The sequence below is a fragment of the Tursiops truncatus genome, chromosome 11, assembly GCF_011762595.2.
Source record: "Tursiops truncatus isolate mTurTru1 chromosome 11, mTurTru1.mat.Y, whole genome shotgun sequence".
Lineage (NCBI taxonomy): Eukaryota > Metazoa > Chordata > Mammalia > Artiodactyla > Delphinidae > Tursiops > Tursiops truncatus.
Genome location: NC_047044.1, coordinates 71,856,928 through 71,880,346, shown reverse-complemented (window position 1 = coordinate 71,880,346; position 23,419 = coordinate 71,856,928). Strand labels below are relative to the sequence as shown.

The 23,419-nt window shown below is 35.8% G+C and overlaps 1 protein-coding gene across 1 annotated transcript in view; it reads right to left on the bottom strand.

The window, feature by feature from the left end:
• The window catches only part of SLC2A13 (solute carrier family 2 member 13), a 428,575-nt gene that overhangs the window by 82,186 nt on the left and 322,970 nt on the right, over positions 1-23,419 (bottom strand). The window contains 1 exon segment of the mRNA XM_019934622.3: positions 7,456-7,581. Within this exon segment, the coding sequence (XP_019790181.2) occupies positions 7,456-7,581 (126 nt within the window).

Below are 23,419 nucleotides of genomic sequence, written 5' to 3'. Positions count from 1 at the left end.
TAATTTTGAACTATACTGTTATTAGTTTAGTAGCAGAGCTTGAGGATTTTAAATCCCTAATATGAATAACTAACAAAAATATCAATCTTGTACATGAATAATTAAGATACTGATATAGTTTGTTAATGATAAAATAAATTCCTTTTTCTAAATGCAAAACCGATATATGTCTTTAAAAATTAAAAAAGAAGAGGTGATAAAGGGAAAATCCCCTTTTTGCTATTTGGCCTACTTCTGTAATACACCTGATCTTATACTGTCACCATAGATATATTGCTTCCCTAGCATACCAATGAATGTTTGGAGGAAATTTGCTGAATACTTCTTCCAATAATTATTAAGAAGTATTTTTCATGTAGTATGACTACAAGCAATATGCAGTATGCATATTTGGAGTACATGGTTAATTTTTATTTTTTAAACTTTCTTAGTGTTTTAATGAGTACCAGGTAAACATTTAACATTGTTTATTAAAAATCACATCATTCTCATTTTTCCTTTAGAATGAATGTAGAAGATATCACTAAAATGAAATAATGGGAACATCATATCCTCTCATTTGTAACTTTGTTACTTTCAAACCCTTATATATTTTCTGGTGATGGCAGACTTTTCCATTTTTGTTATTTAATGATTATTGACTGAATGGTAAGGCACTGAGGAATTTAAAATACTGCAGGATACAGACATTGGAATTTATAATCTAAAAGAGAAGATACATCCAAACTCAAATCACTATCACATAAGACAGTATAATTATAAGTAATACAGGTAAGTGCTAGAGGGGACAACAGGGGATATAATAAGCATTGTTCTCTGGGGCTAATCAGAGAGATTGCAAGGAAAAAGTGATACCTGATCTGGGCAAAAAATAATGCTTAGAAGTCAGAGTCAGAGATTCAAAAGAGGGAGAAGGAGGGTAAATCCTAGGCAGAAAACACAGCATGAGGAAAGGCAAAGCGATCAGAAATCATAATGGATATTAGGGTGATAGCAGGGGGTTTCGATTGACTAGACTTCTGTGTGGGTAGCTGGGAAGACAGGCTGGGTGTTGTATCAGAGTGCAGATTTGAGAAAAATATCTGCTGAATGAATACAATAAACCAGACATTCAGTGCAAGTTAGAACAATGAATTGCCAAATAAGGATCTATCTGGCTATTTTGGTGTGCCTAATTACAGAGCGAAAATGTTGTATTATAGGAAGCAAATACTGAATCAGCACATTAAGAAAGTATCCCTAATTAACAATACTTTTAAAGAGTCAGAATATTTGAAGTACCAGAATAGATTATTTTTGTTTTTGTGTGTATAGAAAGCCAGGAGAGATGGAGGTGCATGAATAGACACAGATAAATAAATAGAAAGTATTCTAATGCACTTATCTGTTAGGAAGTGCTTATTCTAGTCTAGAAAATGTGTTATTGACAAATGTAAGAAAAATAAAAATTGTTACAGGATATTTACTACTTATATGTGTGCAGAACATTACATTTTTATGAGTTTCTTCAGAAATACTCATTTTAAGTTCATAAAAACCATACTGCTGTGGATAAAAGGGAACCCTCAAATGTTGGTGGGAATGTAAATTGGTGCAGCCACTTTGGAAAACAGTATGGAGGTTCCTTAAAAAACTAAAAATAGAGCTACCACGTGATCAAGCAATCCCACTCCTGGGTACATATCCAGAAAAAATGAAAACTCTAATTTGAAAAGATATATGTACTCCAGTGTTCATAGCAGCACTATTCATAATAGCTAAGACACAGATGCAACCTAAATGTCCATTGACAGATGAATGGATAGAGAAGATGTGGGGTGTGTGTGTGTGTGTGTGTGTGTGTGTGTGTGTATAGACATATATATATACACATACACACGCATATATATATATACATACACACAATGGAATATTGTATGTTATATTGTATATTAGGAGTATGGGATTAACAGACACAAACTACTATACATAAAATAGACAAGCAACAAGGATTTACTGTATAGCACAGGGAATTATATTCAATATCTTGAATAACCTATAATGGAATATTACCTGAAAAAAATAACTGAATCACTGTGCTATACATCTTAAACTAACACAATATTGTAAATCAACTATACTTCAATAAAAACAAATAAAAAACAATATTGTTCAACACAGCAATTATATTATTCCCGTTTTACAGATGAAGACTGGGGCTCAGAGAGGCCCAAACTGTCCCAGTGCCAATGATGAGGGAAATGATAAAAGCTCAAATTTGAAGCCAACTCAAAAATGTGCATCTTTCTTCTACCCAATTGTTGCTTCCCTAAAAGCAATGGACTTACTGGCTTTTTGACTTTGAGAAAGTAATTCAGACCCTCTAAGCCTCACTGTCTTCATCTGTACAATGGGAATAAAAATCACACTTCACAGAGGTATCAAGCTGGTTCTGGAAAGTTATGTTTTTTCTAGGAAACTATTTTATCTGTTTCCAAATGCACTGGACAGCATTATTCATAATATTCTCTTATGAATTTAAAAATCTTTACTATCTTTATATGCCCTTTTTTCTCATTCTAAATACTGTCTGTGCCTTCTCTCTCTTCTTAACCAGTATTGCCAGAGTTTTCTCCATTAAATTTGTCTTCTCTAAGAACCAACTTTTGTTTTTGGATCTTCTCTAGTATTTCTTTGCTTTGCATTATTTTTTCCTCTTGTCTTTTAATTTCCATCCTCTGCTTACTCTACAGACTAACTCTGTATTCTAGCTCTCACTTCTTGTGGATCTTGTCCGTTACTAATTTCAGTGTCCTGGTTTCCATTATGATTCCTTCTTAATTCATTAATTAATTTGAAGTTTTTTTTTTTTAAGTTTACAGACTAAAGTAAAAGACGTGATAAATATCTTTCTATTGCTTTGCAGTGTTATCACTGAAAAGACATTTTGCACAATACTGATTATCTGGATTTACTTAGAACTTATTGGAATTTACATTTATATAAATTTATTCTTTGTGCTTGAATATGGTAAATCTTCATAAGTGTTTTATGTTTGCTTGAAAAGAATGAAGTTCTCTATGTGTTAGGTTCATTATTTAACTCTTACATCAAGCTTGTTATTAAGTTTTCCAAATTCTCTAACCTCTGCTATTTTTTGTCTTCTTGATTGAGCACTTATCTAATTTTTTCCACTCCTTTATTTCCAGTCTTTCAATGACTGTCTCTTGTAAACTGCAAATAACTGCATTAAAAAAATCTAGTGCGAGGAACTTTGTCTTTAATAGGTATGTTTAATTGAGTTATTTTCACTTTAATAACAGGTACATTTACATGTAACTAATTTTGCTGTTTTTTTTCCTTTTGGTGGTTTCTCTTAACCATGTTTTTTTCCTGTAATCTTCCCCTTTTCCTGTCTTTATTAGTTTGATTCATTCTCTTTTTTCTCTCTGTACTAGTATATATCTTTAAGAGATTATACTTATATTTTTAACACCTATATTTAACAAGTTGCAAACTAATTATAATCTCCATTTCCTTCTGAAAACAAACCAAAGAATATAGAGGGCTTTTTTTTTCCCCCCAAAGTTCCCATACCACATTCTATGTTATTTATCTAGAAGTTCAGCTTTCCAAGTTTTTTTTTTTTTTTTTACAAAATTTACCTAAGTATAACATTTGTTATATATGTATATATATGTGTATATATATACACACACACATACATACCCATATACCGCACAAATCATAAGTGTGCAGCTTTCAGTATAATCGAAAAAATTATACTATTTCCTTTTTTTCTTTTAAACATATTAACGTCTCTTAATTTTTTTTTTTTTTGGTAATACAAGTTTCTTTCGGTATTCATTCTTCCATCTGTCACACTTGGTGGCTTTCTTTTCTTCATAAATTGATGTAGTTTAAAATTTTTGACTATCTCATATTTGCTTTCCATGGAAGTCTCATGTGTCCTGGATTCTGACAATTGCATGTTTCTTTCTGAGTTAGCTCTATAGATGTCTCCAGTTTGGGACCCACTTTTTCACTCTTCATGTTTCTCCTATGGTTCCCCCTTCACAAAGGCAGTGTGAAATTATAAGCCATATTTCCCCACAGTAAATGCTCCTGGTTTTGCTTTCTCATGTGTGACGCTATTTCTATTCAAGGTCCCAAGTGGGCCACAGAGAATTTAGCAGCTTGCCTAGCCTAGGCCAACATTTTCTTGTCTCTGTTTCAGAGCCTAGGTAGCCCATCATAGCTCCAGAGTCAAGACATGCACCTTTGTCTTCTCAGCACCTAAAACACTAGCCTCTCACCCTTTAGGCTGGCTTCTGTTCTGATATTCCCATGGGCTGCTGGGTTTCCACATGGGCTCACTGCTCTCATTCTCATTGGTGGCACGTGGGCATTTCTCTCAAGTTCAGCTGTGAATTAAACCTGTATTTGCCTGTGTGTGGGATGCATGTAGGAGGTACCGAGGATGATGGACAGGAGGAGGTTTTCTATCAGCTAAGTATACTATATTTTCTAGAAGTATGTTAAATGATTTTAACATGGATTTTCCTTTTTAAAAGTTTTAATTGTAAAGTACGCATTACATAAAATTTACCATTTTAAGTAACCATTTTAAATTTTAATCATTTTTTATTGCACAGTTCAGTAGTGTTAAAGCATATTCACCTTAGTGTGCAAGCAACCTCCAAAACTCATTGCATTTCCAAAACTGAAACTCTATACCCATTAAACAAACTCCCTATTTCCTTCTTGCCCCTGCCTATGGCAACCACCATTCTTCTTCCTGTCTCTATAAACCTGACTACTCTAGGTACCTCATATTAGTGGAGTCATATGGTATTTGTTCATTTCACTTATCATCATGTCTTCAAGGTTCATTCATGTTGTAGTAGCCAGAATTTCTTTCCTTTAAATATGAATAATATATCATTGTTTGTATATAGAGTTTGTTTATCCATTCATCCGTCAAATGACACTCGAGTTGCTTCCATCTTTTAGCTATTGTGAATAATGCTGCTATGAACATGGGTACTCAAATATAACTTTAAGACCTTGCTTTCAATTCTTTTGGACATATACCCAGAAATGGAATTGTTAAATGATATATAATTCTGTCTTAAAATACTGTTTTCCAGACTGGTTGCACCATTTTACATTCCTATCCACAGTGCATACAGTTTCTAATTTTTCCACATGCTTCACAACAATTGTTGTTTTGTTTTTGTTGTTGTTTTTTATCCTAAGGGGTCTGAGGTAATATCTCATTATAGTTTTGACTTGCATTTCCCTAATGATTAGTGATGCTGAACAGTTTTTCATGTGCTTGGTCATTTGTATATCTCTTTTGAGAACTAAATGATTAAAAAAAACTTTTGATTGAAATATAACTACATAGATATAGAAAAGCATGCTGATTGACTTAAAGTTTTGTTTCCAACTAATTATAGTTGATTATATGGACAAATGGTTTTCATTATGTTGAGATAATTCAGAGTACATCAAAATCAGCATACTATCCCCATCATGAATGGTATTATCATTTTACCTGGTGTCTTCTCAGGAAACAGCTACGATTAGAGATCTTAGCTTCTGTCTATGAATTGCCTCAATACTTGACTCTAGAACATCTAGAAATAGTATATCTCAAATATGAATCCAAGGTAATGGTAGATTTTACTCTGAAAATTCCATCCTAGGTAACTGCATAAAATCTGTCAACCAACTAATAAACAAAAATATAGTGAATGCTATTTTACCTACAAATGGAAAATCTGTTGTAGGAATTTTTCATGGTTAACATATCCTGCATTTTTTGCTTTCTTTCTAGAACAGATTGAGGCAAGCCACCACAGTGGGCAAGCTAGGAGGAGGGTTGTTGCTCAGCACAGAGAAGAGTGAGAAAACCAGTTTTTTTTTTCGGGGGGGACGGGCAGTAAAGAATTTGAGGTTATTCTAAGAATAGTCCACAAACATGAAAGTTCTTTGTATATTTTGTTTAGTTCTTTGTATTTTTCCTACTTGGGTATTATCTGTTTTCACTTTTCTCTAGTAGTGTGTGTAACCAAGGAATAATGGTACAAAAATATAAATAAAATCTAAGAATAAGTTGAAATAAAAGAAGTAATACACATTTCTATTAAAAAGTTGTACAATTTGTTATTTGCAAAAAGAACAAGACTCTTATTTTGAGACCTCTGACCTCTAGACCTTCTACTGAGGAAGAGAGAAACATCTAATTTTAGCGTCCCCTTACCATCAGTAGACATTTCTCTTAAGTTTGTAAGTTAATTCCATGAAATACAGGAAACTACATACACAGATTTCATAATGTTCATAATTCTTGACTGGTAACTTTCAGGTTTTTTCTATTGAAAAAAATCATAAGGATTAAAGCTGTAAACTATTACATCTAAAAATATTTAATCAATTAACTTCCTAATAAAGCTTGACTGATGAAAAGTATGTGCTGGGTGTTTTAAAAGAAGCTCTTTCATGTTTTCATTTTAAGTAATAATTGCATTTCTTTTACATATTTCTTTTTAATCAGTGTATTTAAAATGTGGTCTGGATTTTCACTCAACTACCATATAATTTATTTCTACTTCTTTGGAGTAATTCCCTAATAAAATGATTAATGACAACAGCATAATGATTAATAATGATATATTATACTTCGTGGCTCCTAGGAGATACAAGCACTTTATTACAGATTTCATTGCCTTCATCAGTATTAGGAGACAGAATGAGAGGATACTATTCTTTTTATGAGAATTTAAAACATAAAAGAGGTTAAAGCCATGTCAAATAATACTTACATGTTTTTGTGTCCATGAATATGAATATTAGTTCATATTTGTTCTATACTAATATTTCTTTTATGTGCCTACTATAAACCAATGTGATTTGTCAAAAAGAGAAAGGTTTATACTTTCTCATACTTGCCTATAATTACCAACTTTATCCTTATTTTGTTTAATTTCTCTGACTTCCAGGAAAGTACTAAAAGAATAAAAGAATTTAAAGTGATAATAATTCATTTTGACTTGACAATTTTCTGTCTTTCACTTAAGTTTGGGAGTTTGGAAATTATTAGTATAATTTAAAAATACCCAGCAGGAGAAACTGCCTTGGCAATATTTAGAAATACCTGCCTCAAGATCCAAAGTCATGTAGCTTATTAGGACAACGCTGGGTCTGAAATTTGGATTTCCTGAAGTCTAGGCTAGAGTTTATATTCTAAGTTTGTGAAACATACAGTTGCAATGTTGTCTACCCACACTCATCAGAATATGCTGCAAAGTAATGTACTTATAAAGACCAGTTTCAAAGATTCTTTAAAAGAAGACCAATTTAAAAGAAGTAGAGTCATTGACTGTAACTGCAGTCATTCTGTAAGTTTAAAAATAAGACTCATTCTGAAATTTTATTGTATATTCTTATGGTATATACTGAGCTACATACCTGCCCCAGGCTGCCTCGTTTGTAGATGCTTTATTAACTGGAACACAGGAGGAGTCACTGACGGCTGATTTATTCATCTTATAGCAGAAACCGCAGTCTGGATCCAACATACATTCATTACAGTAACTGTAAAATGAAACAAGTTGTAGTCATGTTCAGAGACAACTGCTGCTCAGTCAGTACACCATATGTGCTCCCCTGCATTTTCCACTTTACTTTGTAGTAAGCTTGGGGCCATGGCACTTGTTTTGGTCATGGCAAATGACATGTGCTGAGGCAGGTGAGAGCTGGCTGGTCTCTTCCATCTCTCCCTCCTCTGGTTGCAGCAACTTTGGAAACTACTTTGAGATGGAGGATTGGATGTGCAATATTGGATGTAGAAGAACCCCTGTCTATCTACAGCAAATATACTTTTGTTTTCCTAAGCCACTGAGATTTGTTACTGGAGCATGGACTGGTCCATTTTGAACCAGCTGCCTGGTTCCAAACTGTACCAAAGCATTTATTTCTCTTAAATGTCTCCATCATGTACCATATCTTCTAAAAAACGGAATTTTCCCCTAATATATATCATGAAATAGAAAATTCAAAGAATGAAAAAAATTATATCTAGAGAAAAAAGTTAAAAAATAAAAATGCCACCACCCAAATAATGGTCACTGTTAACATCTTGGTGGACATCTGTATTTTTAATAAATATATATTGAAAATCAACTATGTTGTATGCTTAATTAAAAGAAGCTGTAACCTTTCAAAATTGTATAATTTTTTTTTATTTTTTAGGCTGCACCATGTGGCATGTGGGATCTCAGTTCCCCGACCAGGGATCAAACCCAGGACCCTGCACTGGGAGCACAGAGTCTTAACCACTGGACCACCAGGGAAGTCCCTAAAATTTTTTTTTAAAGAGAAAAGAAAAAAAAAGTTGGTGTAGGGAAAAAGGCTAACATGTCTCTAAGTTAATTACATCCACTGATTGGATTACAGAGCCATAATCAATTAATCATTGCTCACCTAACAGCAGTATCCTAAATGCAGGAAAATTTTAAAGAGGCAAAATCCTTTAGAGGGCAGGGTTTTCCAACATAAGCCTACAGCGTTCTTGTAGAATGAGTTTTCTCACTGTCATACTATTTGCCAGACAAACCTGGAGCACTTTATACATAGCAGGCACACACAGGTATGGAGATCCTAAGATGAATAAGCTAAATTCCCTGCTCCTTGATAGATAAAAGGCAACGATGAGAAATAGCTACACCAGTAAATAATGGTAATATGATAGAAAACAGTAAAGAACTACTCTAAGGACAGAGGCCTGATTATTTGCCTGTAAGAGTGGGGGATAATTTCAGAGACGATATTTGAACTGGATCATAAGAGAAATTTACCCAGCAAAGAGGTACAGAGAAGGGCATTTCAGAGAACTGCTTGTTCTTGGGTTGGCCAAAAAGTTCATTCGGGTTTTCCCATAACATCTCACAGAAAAAACCTGAACGAACTCCATACATAATTAAAGAACAGTCAATACAGACTTATTAATATCTACTGTGTACAAGTAATTACACAGTGGGGTGTGGGAGAGAAGCAGGGTAAGAATTACCACAAGTTAGCCAAAGAAGACGTGAATCCTCAAAACCAAAGTACTTCTTTGATACATTTAGCTAAATGGAAAAAAACTGGCGTTGTTTAAACATTAGATTATTGCCATTTCAGTCTCTGTCTGTAAACCTTTCCTTTGCAAATAGTCTATTTTTAATGAGACTTCAACCTTATTCTAAAAGCAAAAAAAGAGGTCTTTCAAAGACTACCGAAAGATCAATACACTTTAGAAAGGTGATACAGTATTGTGAATCTAAAATTTCCCACACTTGTGATAAGCAAAATAAAACAATAGAAAGCATAAGAAGTACTCCGAGCTTCTGGCTTTGAGAACTAGACTAGGCTAATTTGGAAAGGAAGATCATTCCTACTAGTATTTTGTTTGTTTATTTATTTATTTATTTTTTATTCTGCCCATATGAGGTAGAATTAACAACTTTGATTGTTTCAATGGCTTTAAATGATACTTATTTGGGAAATGTCAATTCATCCATTTGTAGAGAAATTACTTTCTACTTAATTTCTCAAAAAATACTTATTTCCTATAAAAGGCCAAAAAACTTAATGATTAAGGCTAATAGTTACCAAGAACCTACTGTATGTGCATGTCAGACATACAAGGTGTTACCCATAATGCTCCGCCTCTCTATCACCATTCAAGCATCCAACTCTGACCACAACCTTCCATTCTTCCAGCTTTCTTCCTAAATGATCCCTGCTCTGTCATGATCATTCATTCAACAAATACAAATATTTTACACTTACTCTGTGCCAGGCACTATTCCAGGGGCTGGGACTCATTAGCAAACAAAACAGTTTCTCTGCCCTCATGAAGCCGATTTGTATATTAGACCTCCTGGTGACCTCCAGTTAAGTGATCTATTTGCTCCCTATTCCTTAGCTTTTTCCTTTCTTTAGTTCTGTCCTTAACTAGCTTATTGACCATGACCCATCATTTCAACATCTTAAATTTCCCTGCCTATTTATCTTCTCATTTCACCCATCTAGCTATATATGAACACAAACATTAACCTTTTCTGTGCCTTCACCCACCTAACCAAATGCAGCTGAAGGAATTACACAACACGGCAGATCAGTAGTTCCTCTGTAACACACTACTACCAGCCTCAAAAAGATCCTCAACAGCCTGAAAGTCTCAATAGTTTTCTCTAGTCAACTCTATAGGAGGACTATTTTAACCATTCTACACAAAAACTATTGCTCAAATCTCCAATGCTCCATTTCCCTTTACTCTCTGCAAATGACCTCAACTTCAGCTTTACAGAGAAAACAGATGAAAGCAGTAAAGATGGGAAATTTATAATCTTATAGCAAACATATAAACCATTCTACTTTTCTATGCTCCAGTTACGAAGAGAAGCCACTCTTCTCAGCTAAGGTCAACTTCTCTATCTGGGCTTTCATCCCATTCCATCTCCTCAGGCCATCTCAGACCTGATTATTGCTCCTTCTTTCTCTTAAGATAAAAGATTAGATTTTTGATTGTGATATTTTTCTCCTTTTAATGTAGGCATTTATAGCTATAAATTTCCCCCTAAGCACTGCTTTAATTGCATCCATATTTGGTGTGTTATGTCTTCATTTTCATTCATCTCAAAGTATTTTGTCATTTCCCTTGTGATTTCTTCTTTGATCCATTAGCAATTGAGGAGTGCATTATTTAATTTTCATATACTTGTGAATTTCCCAGATTTCTTTGTTAGTGATTTGTGATTTCTAATTTCACTCCACTGTGATCAGAGAACATATACTGTATTATTTCAATCCTTTTAAAATTTACCAAGGCTCATTTTGTGGCCGAGCATATGATCTGTCCTGGAGAATGTTCCTTGTACATTTATGAAGAATGTGTTATTCTGTTGTTGTTGGGTGAAGTGTTCTCTAGATGTCTGTTAGATCTAGATGGTTTATATTCAATATACTAATCTTAAAGCATCTTGGCCCCTTGGTTTCTAACAGCCTTCACCTCCACTTAACTTCCTCCACATCCTGGTAATTGTCATTATCTTGAAGAGGGGTCAACAAACTATAGCCCTTGAGACAAATACAGACCACACCCCGTTTTTGTAAATAAAGTTTTACTGAAACATAGCCATGCCCATTTGTTTACTTATCTATGAATACCTTCAACTTCAAGGGCAGAGTTGAGAAGTCTAACAGAATCCATATGGCCTGCAAAGCCACAGACATTTACTATCTTACCCTTTACAGGAAGTCAGCTGATCCCTGATCTTAATCACATACACAGATTTCTTATTCCTTTCCTTCAAGATCTCTTACTTCCTTACTACTAGGATAACTGTTCTGTCTTAGAGATCTTCCACACTCCTTTTTTCCTGATGCTTCACTAACTGCATGGCTTTGCATCCTTCTCTGTCAGACTTTAATTGTAAACGACTTTAACCACTTTCACCAGACGCTCAGTGTTTTTGTATTTAGGTTCTCCTATAAAGTCAACCTATAAACTTTTATGTTTGTTTCTTTCTATGGTTTTACTTTCTACATCTAAGTTGCTCTTTACTGGTGGAGAATTAACATAACCAGGCATATTGGTGAAACGCCACAATCACAGTATTCAACTGCAGCTGGATCCTCACTGCTGGGAGGAAACTTTTACCTGTCCCTAATCAGTGATTTTCCCCATTCCCACAACTGATATCCCAAATGCCCACAACTCTCCTACAATCCCAATCCTTATTCCCTCCTACAAATCTTTTTGAAAATGGCCTTGCCTTGCTTCCCAGTGAAAACTGAAGAGATTAGGAATGAGCTTTTTCAACTTTAAACTCAGACATGAACAAAGATATCTATAGCCACATCTATCCTCGCCTGTTTTCCTCTAGGATCTGAAAAAGAATTGTTCAAAGGTCATCCTTCTATCAGAGCTTTCAATTTTATTCCGCTTGGTCTTCACTAGGACCAACACTTTGTCCCATTGGTTATTTTCTTCTCTTTATACTTTCAGACCTCTCCTAGAACATACCCCATAGTTTATGTGTAGGCTCTGGCCTTCCTCATATTAAAAAAGCATGAAAAACTGTCTTTTGTACTACTTCACACCAGTTCATAGGGGTCGGTCAGTGAAAAGAGGCCAAATATTAAAAAGAGTTAAATTCCCTTGCAATCTCAGGGAGTGGGCCACTGTTGGGAACTGATTGGCCAACTGATCTGGCCTTGGAGCCTCTCAGGCTTCTGGAGGCAAAGTATGATTCCCTACCACTCCCTTATCCTTGACCTGGAATATTTGCTTTTCATCATTTGGACTATTTTATGGCAAAATTCTCCCAAATGTAACATTTCTAACTTCAACTTGACATTTAGAAGATAACACAAAACTTTAAATATCCTGGGGAATCTGCTAATTGACCTTTTAGAGAGCATATATCATAACTGTGGCTTTAACAAACAGTGTTGAAAAAAGGAACAACTTCTAGAAGTGGCTATTTTTTATTCATGATTTGTTCTTTAAGGCTTTCTTGAACATGACCTAATAAATTTACATGAGATTTTCTAAATATAAAATTTGAGAATTTAAATATATTTTTGCCAAATCAATGCTCATAAGAACATTCTAAGCATAGATTAAAATATTTTTTTGTGAAAAGCAGACTGGTATATTAGGCCCTATTTGTCCCCTCTCACAGTATGACCTGGTGAGTTCTAAATTTTGGACTTCAAGTTTTCCATCCCAGGAGCACATGATCTCTAAGAACCCACCCAGTTGCAAGATTCTACATGAAAGAAAAAGAAATACATATACTCTCACTCTAAATTCACACAAACTTTAATAGTGTAAAACATATTAGGATGCTGTAACATCTCACAAATATTTACTCTTACATACTTATTTCAAGGGCAGAAATTATAAGTGTGACTTACTTTAAGAAATTCTAAAGTTACAAAGAAACTAATTAAGAAAGCATTTACAAAAGGGCTATGTTTTATCAAAGGAATTGCTGAATTAATTACATAAAATGGGGATCCCTCTCTTCTGATACAAAATATTTTAAACTTCAGACAAATCAGTATATAGTACAGTTGATGGTGATGGCCCTCCTCTCTGTGCACACCTCTACTGTAGAACTTACAATGTTCTTTACTGACTGGTTTGCAAGGACCTGAGGGAAAAGGCCATGCTTACGAACTCTGCAAATGCAGCACCCCACTGTAGGCTAGATACCCAATGCATGTTTATTGAATGAATCAAAGCATGGTGGCTCTATAAATCAAGGCACACTGTAGGTTCTTTAATCTGTTTCTGCCCATTAATAGAAAATAATTTTAAGGGGTGGGTAGCTTGGAGTGAATATCTGAGTCATTTTTTGGAATGAAATTAAAAGAAGGTAAAACCTAGTGTCAGATGGTACTTTAAGCTAAGCCCAGTTTTTAAATTGCCAGAGGCTAAAGCTGCCATTTGCAAACATTTAATCCACAACCTAAATGGAAATGGTTAGTAATTTTGATAACTCACTTTCAGAAACAGCAGCTGCAAGGGGCCAATTTCCTTGAAGCCCCAAGAAAAGAGCCACACAGAGAGAGGGCTCTCTTTTACATCATAGCCTGCAAAATTTCACAGTAAAAGGACATTATGATATTTACAGAGAAATTGTGGTAAATAAGTATGCCCAGAATGCATGCTGTTGTTCTTGACTGTGGATACTTTCAATTGGGGAGATTATACAATAGCCAGTGTTCTACTAGGGGTTGAAACTGCTGGGGAAACTAGCAGAGCATACTAGAAACTCTACTAGGAAACTGGAAAATATATAATCCAGACAATACCTACAATTAGAACCAAACAGTTCTTTTCTTGCTAGTTTCAAGGAAGGAAGATTTAACTTTTTAATCTCTGACATTTCTTTTTAGAAAGGGAGAAAAATAAGTATTCAGATATTTAGAAAAAAACTGGTTCTAAAATTTTAAAATATTTCCAATTAAAGTAAAAAAGAGTAGAATAAAAGGTGGCTTAGTGTCTAAGGGAGACAAAGGATGGCCTATTTTCATTCAGTCAATCTTTTACATGTTTCACATGGCACTCAGGGTCTTAAACAAATGTGTCCTCTTCTCTCTGCTGAGAAAATCTTTTAAAAATTGATTTGGGTTAATTTCAAACATTTTAAGTTTCTACTCTGTGAAGTTGAGGGTGAATCTGGCCCTATAGAAAACAGTCCATTTGTTTTTAAGTATGACTCATTAAATCCAATGAGATAGAACATTAAGAACAGTGGTCTTAAAATGCCTGTCTTGGCATGGCCTAAATTAAAAAAAAAATCAGTTGTGGTAAATGCAGGTGTTAGGACAATCCATTGCCACAGGTCCACTTTCATTCTCTGTGGGTAACTGTTCACTCACTCATTTCTTATGCATGAATTTAACATCCTACTTTGTGTAATTATGTCACTGTTTCCCAGACAGCTATTCTAAATTTTCTCTACTCTTTACTATGCCCTCCTTACTCCTAACTGTCCCCACTGCCTTCAAGCAGGCAACCTGGAATCCAGTTTACTCTTACTGGGGGGACAGCTTGCCTTGCTTGTAGCTCTCTGCAGGGCCAGATTTCTACACGAGTTCTGCAAAGAGAACTCCAGGACACCTGCCTTCTTTCTCAGCCAGACTGTACATGTCAGGGGACTCCCTCTCCCTGTTTGGACTGTGAAAGTAGGGAACTTGTGAGAATTTTTTAAAAAATAAGAAATTCTGGGGGACTTAAGGAAATTGTTGGAAATTAATTTAAAAAGCTAGGGACTACTGGTGCTGATTTTACGAAGTAAGTCATGCCTCACCACTTCATGAAAACTGCCCGAACAGAGATTGCTGGTGATCTTCTCATTGTTAACCCTGGGTGCTTTTCTTTACTAAACTTATCATTCTATGATAAAATTTCCTAAACATTTTCCCTCTTTCCTAAAATTTTCTCATTCTTTGACACCATGCCCTTTATGTTTCTTCCACCTCTCAGACTGATGCATCTTTTCTTTCTCCTTGGTTCTGTTCTTGGCAATCTTCTTTCATTACTCTGTATAACTTTTGCTGGGAAACATCAGCCATATACAACCATTATTATTAGTGATACACAGAGACTCCATGACCTGTTTCTCTAGTTTGGTTCTCCTCCCTAAGTGCCAGACCCATATTTCCACCGCTCAATTTTCTGAATGTTCACAAGTACCTTAAAGCTCCATCTTTGACTTTCCCCTCAAAGCTTTCCTACTGCTCTTCTGTGTCTCACAATTTAATAACCTGAGCATGATCTGAGACCACTCACATTTACATAGTTACAACTCCATCAGGTCTATCTCCAAAGCATGTGTAGTTTCTCTACTCTCCATTCTTACCACTTCTCACCTGGACTTTGACTTGAACTTGCCACCTCTCACCTGAACTCTTCCAATAGTCTACTGAGTATTCCTGCTTCTAGACTCCTTCCACTTCATCTTCTACATTGTCCTAAATCTAACCTGATCCAAACTCTCTCTTGTTTAAATCCTGCAATAGCTTTCCATTGCCTATAGGATGAAGACCAATCTTATTATGGCATGATCTAGTCCCTCCTTGTCAATCTTTTGTGCTATTTCTTCACAGATGTCACAGGTTGTAGTCATTCCATATAAACTGCAGGATTCAGAATATGACATGTTCTTATGTTTTTCCTTATAATGTTTTCTCTGTCTGGACTATTATTTTCCACCTTTGTTTTCCTACACATTTGCCTCTAGACTCATATTTGGCATCACCGCCTCCGTGAAGCTCAGACCCCAGCAGAATTAGATGTATCACTATGTTATCAGAGGAGCACAAAAGTCTATTATTATTACTGTCCATCCCACCATTTCTCTAAGGGTTTGTGATATGTTTGCCTTTCCTTAATGCACTGTGACATTTTCAAGGTAGAGATTTTTGTCTTGTACATCTTTTATTCCTAGTGATTTCCATGTTGCCTGATAGATAAGTGTTCAATAAATACCTGTTTGTATAAATAAAGGGATGAATGAATGTCACTTATATTGACAACAGATTTGGTAGTTCTCCCTGCAGTTCCATTAGAGAAGTTACATATCATTCACCATATCTTGGTCCATGAGATCATAGGATTGAAGCTTAAAATCAAGCTGTGAATTGTTCCTTACAATTCATGGCTCTCAGATCAAATCCACATATAATTTGCTGCAACCTTTTGGAACACAGTCATATTTCTCATCACTTCCCCTTAGAAACTAAGTCTGAAAATGCAGTGGATTCCTGAGTTAGAGGCAAAAAGTAATTCAGAGGAGGGAGGCTTGCTGATTAAAAGCAAGCACAGGCTCTTGCTCTTTGGTGCTGTTAAATAAGGAAAGTTTAGCTGATTTGTCAGAGTGGGTTCCTTTTTTTTAAAAAAAAATTTTTACTAGTACTTTAGGCTCTAATTTCTAGTCACTGATTGTCTAACCTTCTTTTATGAATTCTTGGATTTGTTCTCCCATTTTATCTCAGAAAAGTATACCAATAAACTCTCTAAAGGGGAGGGAGGTAGAAGAAGAGAGTTCTATCTGCCAAGCCCGTCACCTTCAATAGGGCTAAGTGCTTTCCTATTATACTACATGAACCTTTGGTCAACATACTTAAAAACAAAACCCTCAATTGCAACTTTGCAAATATAAGATGACGTGTATATGCATGTGTTTATATACGTACATATGTGTATTTATGTAAGTGAATCTGCATGTGTGTGTGTGTGTCTTCTGTTTCTGGCTTCTTTCATTTAATATGATGTTTTCAAGGTTCATCCAAATTTTAGTACGTCATTCTTTTCTATAGCTGTGTAATATATCATTGTGTGGATATATCATATTTTGTTTATCCATTCATCAGTTGATGGAACAATTGGGTTATTTCTACTTTTTGGCTATTATGAATAATGCTGCTAGAAACATTTGTGTACAAGGTTTTATGTGAACGTTTTAAAAAATTCTTTTGAGTATATGCCTAGGAGTGGAATTGCTGGGTCCCATGGTAGGTAACTGTATGTTTAATGCTTTGAAAAACTGACAAACTGTTTCATGCATGTCAAACATGTTTCACGTTCTGATATTTAATCTTCAACCAATTGTACTGGTACAGGCATAGTCTTGAATGTCATCAATTTTTCCAGAGCAGTAGTCAACTGAAGAATTTTGTCATTTTTAATGGGTACCACCAAAAGAGAAGATGTTTTCAAGATAACAGTGCTATCAATCAGCAGAAAGAAAATTCTTTACGCCTTTCTGCAGAAAGAATGATAGGGAATCTTGGCCAATAAAAGCAGCAAATAAATTGTGGGAAGATACGAGTAATGTTCACCAATGGCTAGTTGCCTTCCATTTCAAGGTTTATGGAGGATTATAATTCCCTACCCTCTTGAAGTTAGGAGCAGCCAAGTGACTAGCTGTGGTCATATATTGTGAGTAAGTGCTAGTGGTAGGTCACTATTTATCTCTGTGATGAATCCTAAAGCCTTGAGGTAAGAGGTGGCATCATAAAATGTTGGAACTTCCATTAGCCTACGTTCCTGAGACATGAGCAGAGCCTTTGTTGCTTTAAACCACTAATATTTTGGTGTTTTTCTTTTTTGTGTGTGTGTTATAAGGTAATGCCTTTCCTAGCCTGACTGCTATAACAGCTGAAATTATTTATGTATCATCCTGGTTATCAGCTACAGTAATATGATTATTGACACATGATTTTACTGAAGAGTTACAAACTGACCACTATTTTGTTGATAGATACTTTATATGTAAGTCACGTAGTTTTACCAAAATAATAATAAATAAGATAAATAAAAACAAAGTAAGAACACAGTTTTGTTTGGGGCTCATCATTACCATTTGAAGACTTTTATATAAGGCTTATTTTATGTATATGTGATTGTATTTGTATAAACACTGTCCCTAAAAAGCTGTATAACACACTCCCGCGATATGCGGTTAACTAATCTAATCACACCACCAGATATGAGTTGCTGATTTCTGCATCATGCTCCTAACACTAGCTCTTCTACTTATTGAGAACTTTCCAATATTTCAAGGTCTAGGTCTCTTGTTAACTTTTACTGTTTGGAGTATAAAAACTGAAATGTGAATATATAGTATAGTATCTGCATTCTTTGTGAATACATGGTTATGTTGACTTTCATATATTTTCTTTAGGTCAACACAAAAAAATAGGTTGTTTTAAAATGACAATATATATTTTTTATCCATCTGTGCAAACACTTCTTAAAACTGCCTCTCTTTGGGGGACCCATTTTTGTTTGTTCATTTGCTTTGATAATTCACAATTCTATTTTAAGTATTACCCAAGTACCTCCTTATGCAGCAAGAAAGAAACTTGGTGATCAAGCCTGTTTTATATTTTTCATCAAACCCTACAACACCTGGCACTATGTTTAACATACTGGCAAGTGCTTCACACAGAGAAAACAAAATCAAGAGGTAAAATACATTTTGGTTTATTTGGCTTTGCTTATCAGCTCTTCCATGGTTGCTTGGAGGACTTTTTGATTTTCACAGGAAATGATTTGTTTGAAAGTGAAGGACAAAGTGAGTTTTACTTGGAGAGTGAGAGAAACAATCAGCCCTGAAGCCCCAGAATGATGCTTGATTTGGAAGCTGTGCTGCTTGACGGAGATGAAATGAGGTGGCCTGGACGTCATCTCTCTGGACATGATTATGTCCTTTGATGCCTGCAACTCTAGTGTGATCATGTGCTCTTTCAAACTAGAACCTGCCTCACTGACAGCATTTTACAAAATAAAAAGAATTCAAAGTGGATGAAACCAATAGGAACCAGTAAAGTGATGTCAGGGGTTGGGTCAAAATACTAAAACCAGCATACAATGATTCTTCTTCTCTAAGGAAAATATTCAGATTCACACATATCATACATCTCTCCTCATAATGTTTTCTCCTTCACTAAAGAAGGAAGATAAGAACAGCTTTCATGGTCTTTTTTTAAAATTTCTCATCTGAGTGTACAGGTACAGGCTAATTTGCCCAAAGGGTATTTCTTTGTGAGTGTATCTCATCTCTTTGCTTCTTTTCTTTTTTCTTTTTTTTTTTTTGGCGGTATGTGGGCCTCTCACTGTTGTGGCCTCTCCCATTGCGGAGCACAGGCTCCGGACGCGCAGGCTCAGCGGCCATGGCTCACTGGCCAACCGCTCCACGGCATGTGGGATCTTCCCGGACCGGGGCACGAACCCGTGTTCCCTGCATTGGCAGGCGGACTCTCAACCACTGCACCACCAGGGAAGCCCTCTTTGCTTCTTTTCTTAAATTATTTTCTCCATATTTATCTATCTGTGTAACAGAGGCCTAAAAAACAACACTTACCGCAAACCAACTAAACAAAATAAAAACTACAATTAAACTTGTATCAGATACTCAAATTCAAAACTATGTGGTTAAGGCCACTCTGCTCTAAGGAAACCAAAGGTAGTGAATCATTTAAAACACTTTAGAACGATTTCACTTTATGTTAAGCACTTGCTTTTTTTTTTTTTTTTTTTTTTTCGGTAAGCGAGCCTCTCACTGTTGTGGCCTCTCCCGCCGCGGAGCACAGGCTCCGGACGCGCAGGCTCAGCGGCCATGGCTCACGGGCCCAGCCGCTCCGCTGCACGTGGGATCCTCCCGGACCGGGGCACGAACCTGCGTCCCCTGCATCGGCAGGCGGACTCCCAACCACTGCGCCACCAGGGAAGCCCTAAGCACTTGCTTTTACAGCAAAGATGTTCTATGATGATACTGCTAACAGCAGGAAAAGAATTTTCTGAGCAGAGTAAATATGTGTAAATGAAAATAAATGAACAAAATAAAAATCTTCTTTAAGTCCCAAATAGACTACCACTCACAAAAATGGTTTCTTAAGAGAAAGAATCTCAATTACACTGAGTGAGTGAAAATACACCAACATAGGTATTTTTAGACCTACTGGCTTTTGATTATCAGGAATTACTGTCCACTTCCCAAAGAGTGTGTAACACCTGTCAGTAGAAGCATCCTGCTGCTTAACTGGTAAATTTCAGAATGATGAGTGTAGTGCTAGCTGGACTCTTAAAGCTAGTTTTACTGTCTGCTAAGCCATATGATCTAAACTTCTTCACTCAACTTATTTAAGCCTCAGTGTCATTGGTAACATGGGGGAAATAATACCATCTACCTCAGTTTTGCTGAAGGATAAAAGAGAGAATCCCTGTAAGCCTTAGCACAGCAGTTGGCACATTGTGACTATATAAAAAATGGTAGCTGACATGACTACTCCTTTTGAATAGATGAGCAAACTGCACAACAAAGAGCAGCTATTTCACTGGTTTACAAGGCCAAAAGAAATGCAATAAATGAAGAGACTGTAATGATTCTTTCTCCCTTGCAAAGCTGGAGGTAGATTATCTAATGTGGCCGTATTTCTTGCCACCTGCAAAGCTGACCTTAGACTTCTAGTCACTATAAAGAGAACGAAACCAAAAAAAGTAAGTAGCTAGAGCCCTATTTAATCAGTTAATTCATCCTTCCTGCTGTCAAGCAGAACCACCTATACATGTCCCATAAAGTTAACTCTAGTACTGTTGTATCAAGGATTATTAGTGTTCTATCCCTAGATTCCTTCTTTGCTTCCTCCTTTGTAAGAGAATTCTGATTTTTAACTGGGAACACTGTGCCCCCTGCCCCTTCCTCTCCCAACCACTGAATAAAAGAATACATTTCCCAGTTTCCATTAAAACTAGATATGACCAAGGGACTAATTCTGACTTGTGAGAAGTACTGTGTGGGATTTCAGGAAGGCTTCAATTCAAAGGGAGCTGATTCAGCCAGGAAGCATTGCTCCTTCTACATTTTCTCCTTCTGGCCTGCATCACAGACGTGACTGTGGTGCTCTTGCAGCCATCCTGGACCTTCCTCATGAACTTGTGAAAAATACTTATATGGGTACAGCAAAAAGACAGGTGCCTGGATCCCTGATGACACTAGCTATAGTATGATGATTCCAAAATCCCTGCCTTTGAATTTATCTTACATGAGCAAGAAAGAAACTCCTTTCTTGTTTAAGAGTTATTTTGGGTTCTTCTGTTATCCACAGCCATCACAATTCCTCACTGATAGAAAAATATTTATTCAAATGCTTAAAACATATTTTTGCTAATTTCTATATATATATTCTGAAATATCAGCTTCTACCCAAGTCGCAACATCTCTGAAGATATGAGACTTGAGTATTGGTTCAAAATGTAAATAAAAGCCATTCTAAGATATTGCCAACTCCTGACAAGGGGCTATATCTCATGTTTTGTTTTCTTAACAGCTGGCACAACACTTGGTAAATGGTCAGTAATGGAGGCCAAATGAAAGAATAAAAAGTGGGGAAAAAATCCCTAATAGTGTCTCTCTGTACCTATAATTGCATATTTGTAATTCTGGATCTTCTCAGTGACGCAGTCAATGTCTAGTGGTGAATGGGGCATTTACCAAGCATGCTGGTTCCTTCAAGTTACTTGGACACCAAGAAAGGTGACCTAAAAGTCTCTAAGAGTTAATGCTTCACCCAGTTAATTGCACTCAACCCAGAATGGCTGAGCCTTCATGGCTGGCCTCTTATCTGTGAGACTCCAGCTTGGTGACGATGAGGGCAGTGAGTGCTCTAGCTTGTCACGGTTATTTTGCTTTGTGATTCTGTACTTTGAGGTGCTTATGACTGCATCTATCTTACTTCAGCACCTCTCTGAGATGGTAAATTGTTCCTCTGTGACTCTTCCTTATAGGGTAATGGAGCAATTAAGCTTCTTTTTTAGTGCTACAATTTCTGTTCTGTTGCTCCGATTTCTCTCTGACAGAATAATTACCATGTGTGTCCCTCTTGGAGTCTCAAAGATTCATTTTTATTTGAGTTTCATTTATGTGTAAATTTCTTAGCTTTTTCTACTGTATGTTCAATTTGTTGCCTTTATCTTTTAATACTTTAATCCTCAAAGATCTTGTAGACCCTAACTTTCAGAATTATATGGCCATTCCCCTCTTTTCTTCCCTGGTTATATTTCAAAGCTCTGTTTACTTTTTTTTTTTTTTTTAAATTCTCTCAGAGGGGTATTTTTCTTCTGTTTTGTTATTAATATATCAATATATAATTAATATAATAGTAATATATATAAATTTATTTTAGACCTGCAGTTTAAAATCTATAGATTCTTGTGTCTTTCCACATCTTCCTTGATAACTCAATTCAAGTTAAGTTTATCAGGACAAGATAGAAAGTGCTGAAAGCTCAGTGCAAGAATCCAATCAAACAGAAATGAAGCATTATCAGTGTTATCACCAGGCCTGAGGAGCGGTTTAGAGTACTGCAATGGACTCGTTTGAAAACCTTGAATTAGCTGAGGTAGGCATAAGACCGATGGAAAAATTTCTTATTGAATTTCAAATCAGTTTATGTAATTATTACAGTTACAGAGGAAAAATACATGTCAACATCATGCACACATCAGTCTCAATACTTGGCTAAATCAGTAAATAAATACATTATATAAGACATGATGTTAGCTGCTAGGTATATAAAGAAGAAAGCAGGGAGGAAAAAAAAACAAGAAAAAAATGAAAAAAACCCAGGAAACATAATTCCTCCTTTCAAGTTACAAATTTCCATTTGGGAAGACAAGCCACAAAAGCTGGGCAGTTAAGTAACATTAACATTAACTTGTAAATAATAAGTCATTCTAGTCACCAAGACCTGACAAGAGCCCATCCCTTCACTTCAGGTCTCAATTTAGACCCAAAGGTTTGCTCTTCTGCCATCTCCACTTTGCTGCCAGAGTGGCCTCTGTAAAACACATATCTGATAATAATATTCTTAATAGCTTCACATAATTTTTTTTAAAATGAGAGAGTCCAAAATCCTTATTACCTTTATACATGACTTTTTTCTTTTTCCACAGAAAACGTCTTAAATGAATTTTTTTTCTTTTTAAATCTTTATTGGAGTATAATTGCTTTTCAATGGTGTGTTAGTTTCTGCTTTATAACAAAGTGAATCAGCTATACATATACATATACATATGTTCCCATAACTCTTCCCTCTTGCATCTCCCTCCCTCCCACCCTCCCTATCCCACCCCTCTAGGTGGTCACAAAGCACCAAGCTGATCTCCCTGTGCTATGTGGCTGCTTCCCACTAGCTATTGGTTTTACATTTGGTAGTGTATATATATCCATGCCACTCTCTCACTTTCTCCCAGCTTACCCTTCCCCCTCCCTGTGTCCTCAAGTCCATTCTCTAGTAGGTCTGCTTCTTTATTCCCGTCCTGCCCTTAGATTCTTCATGACCATTTTTTTTTTTTTAGATTCCA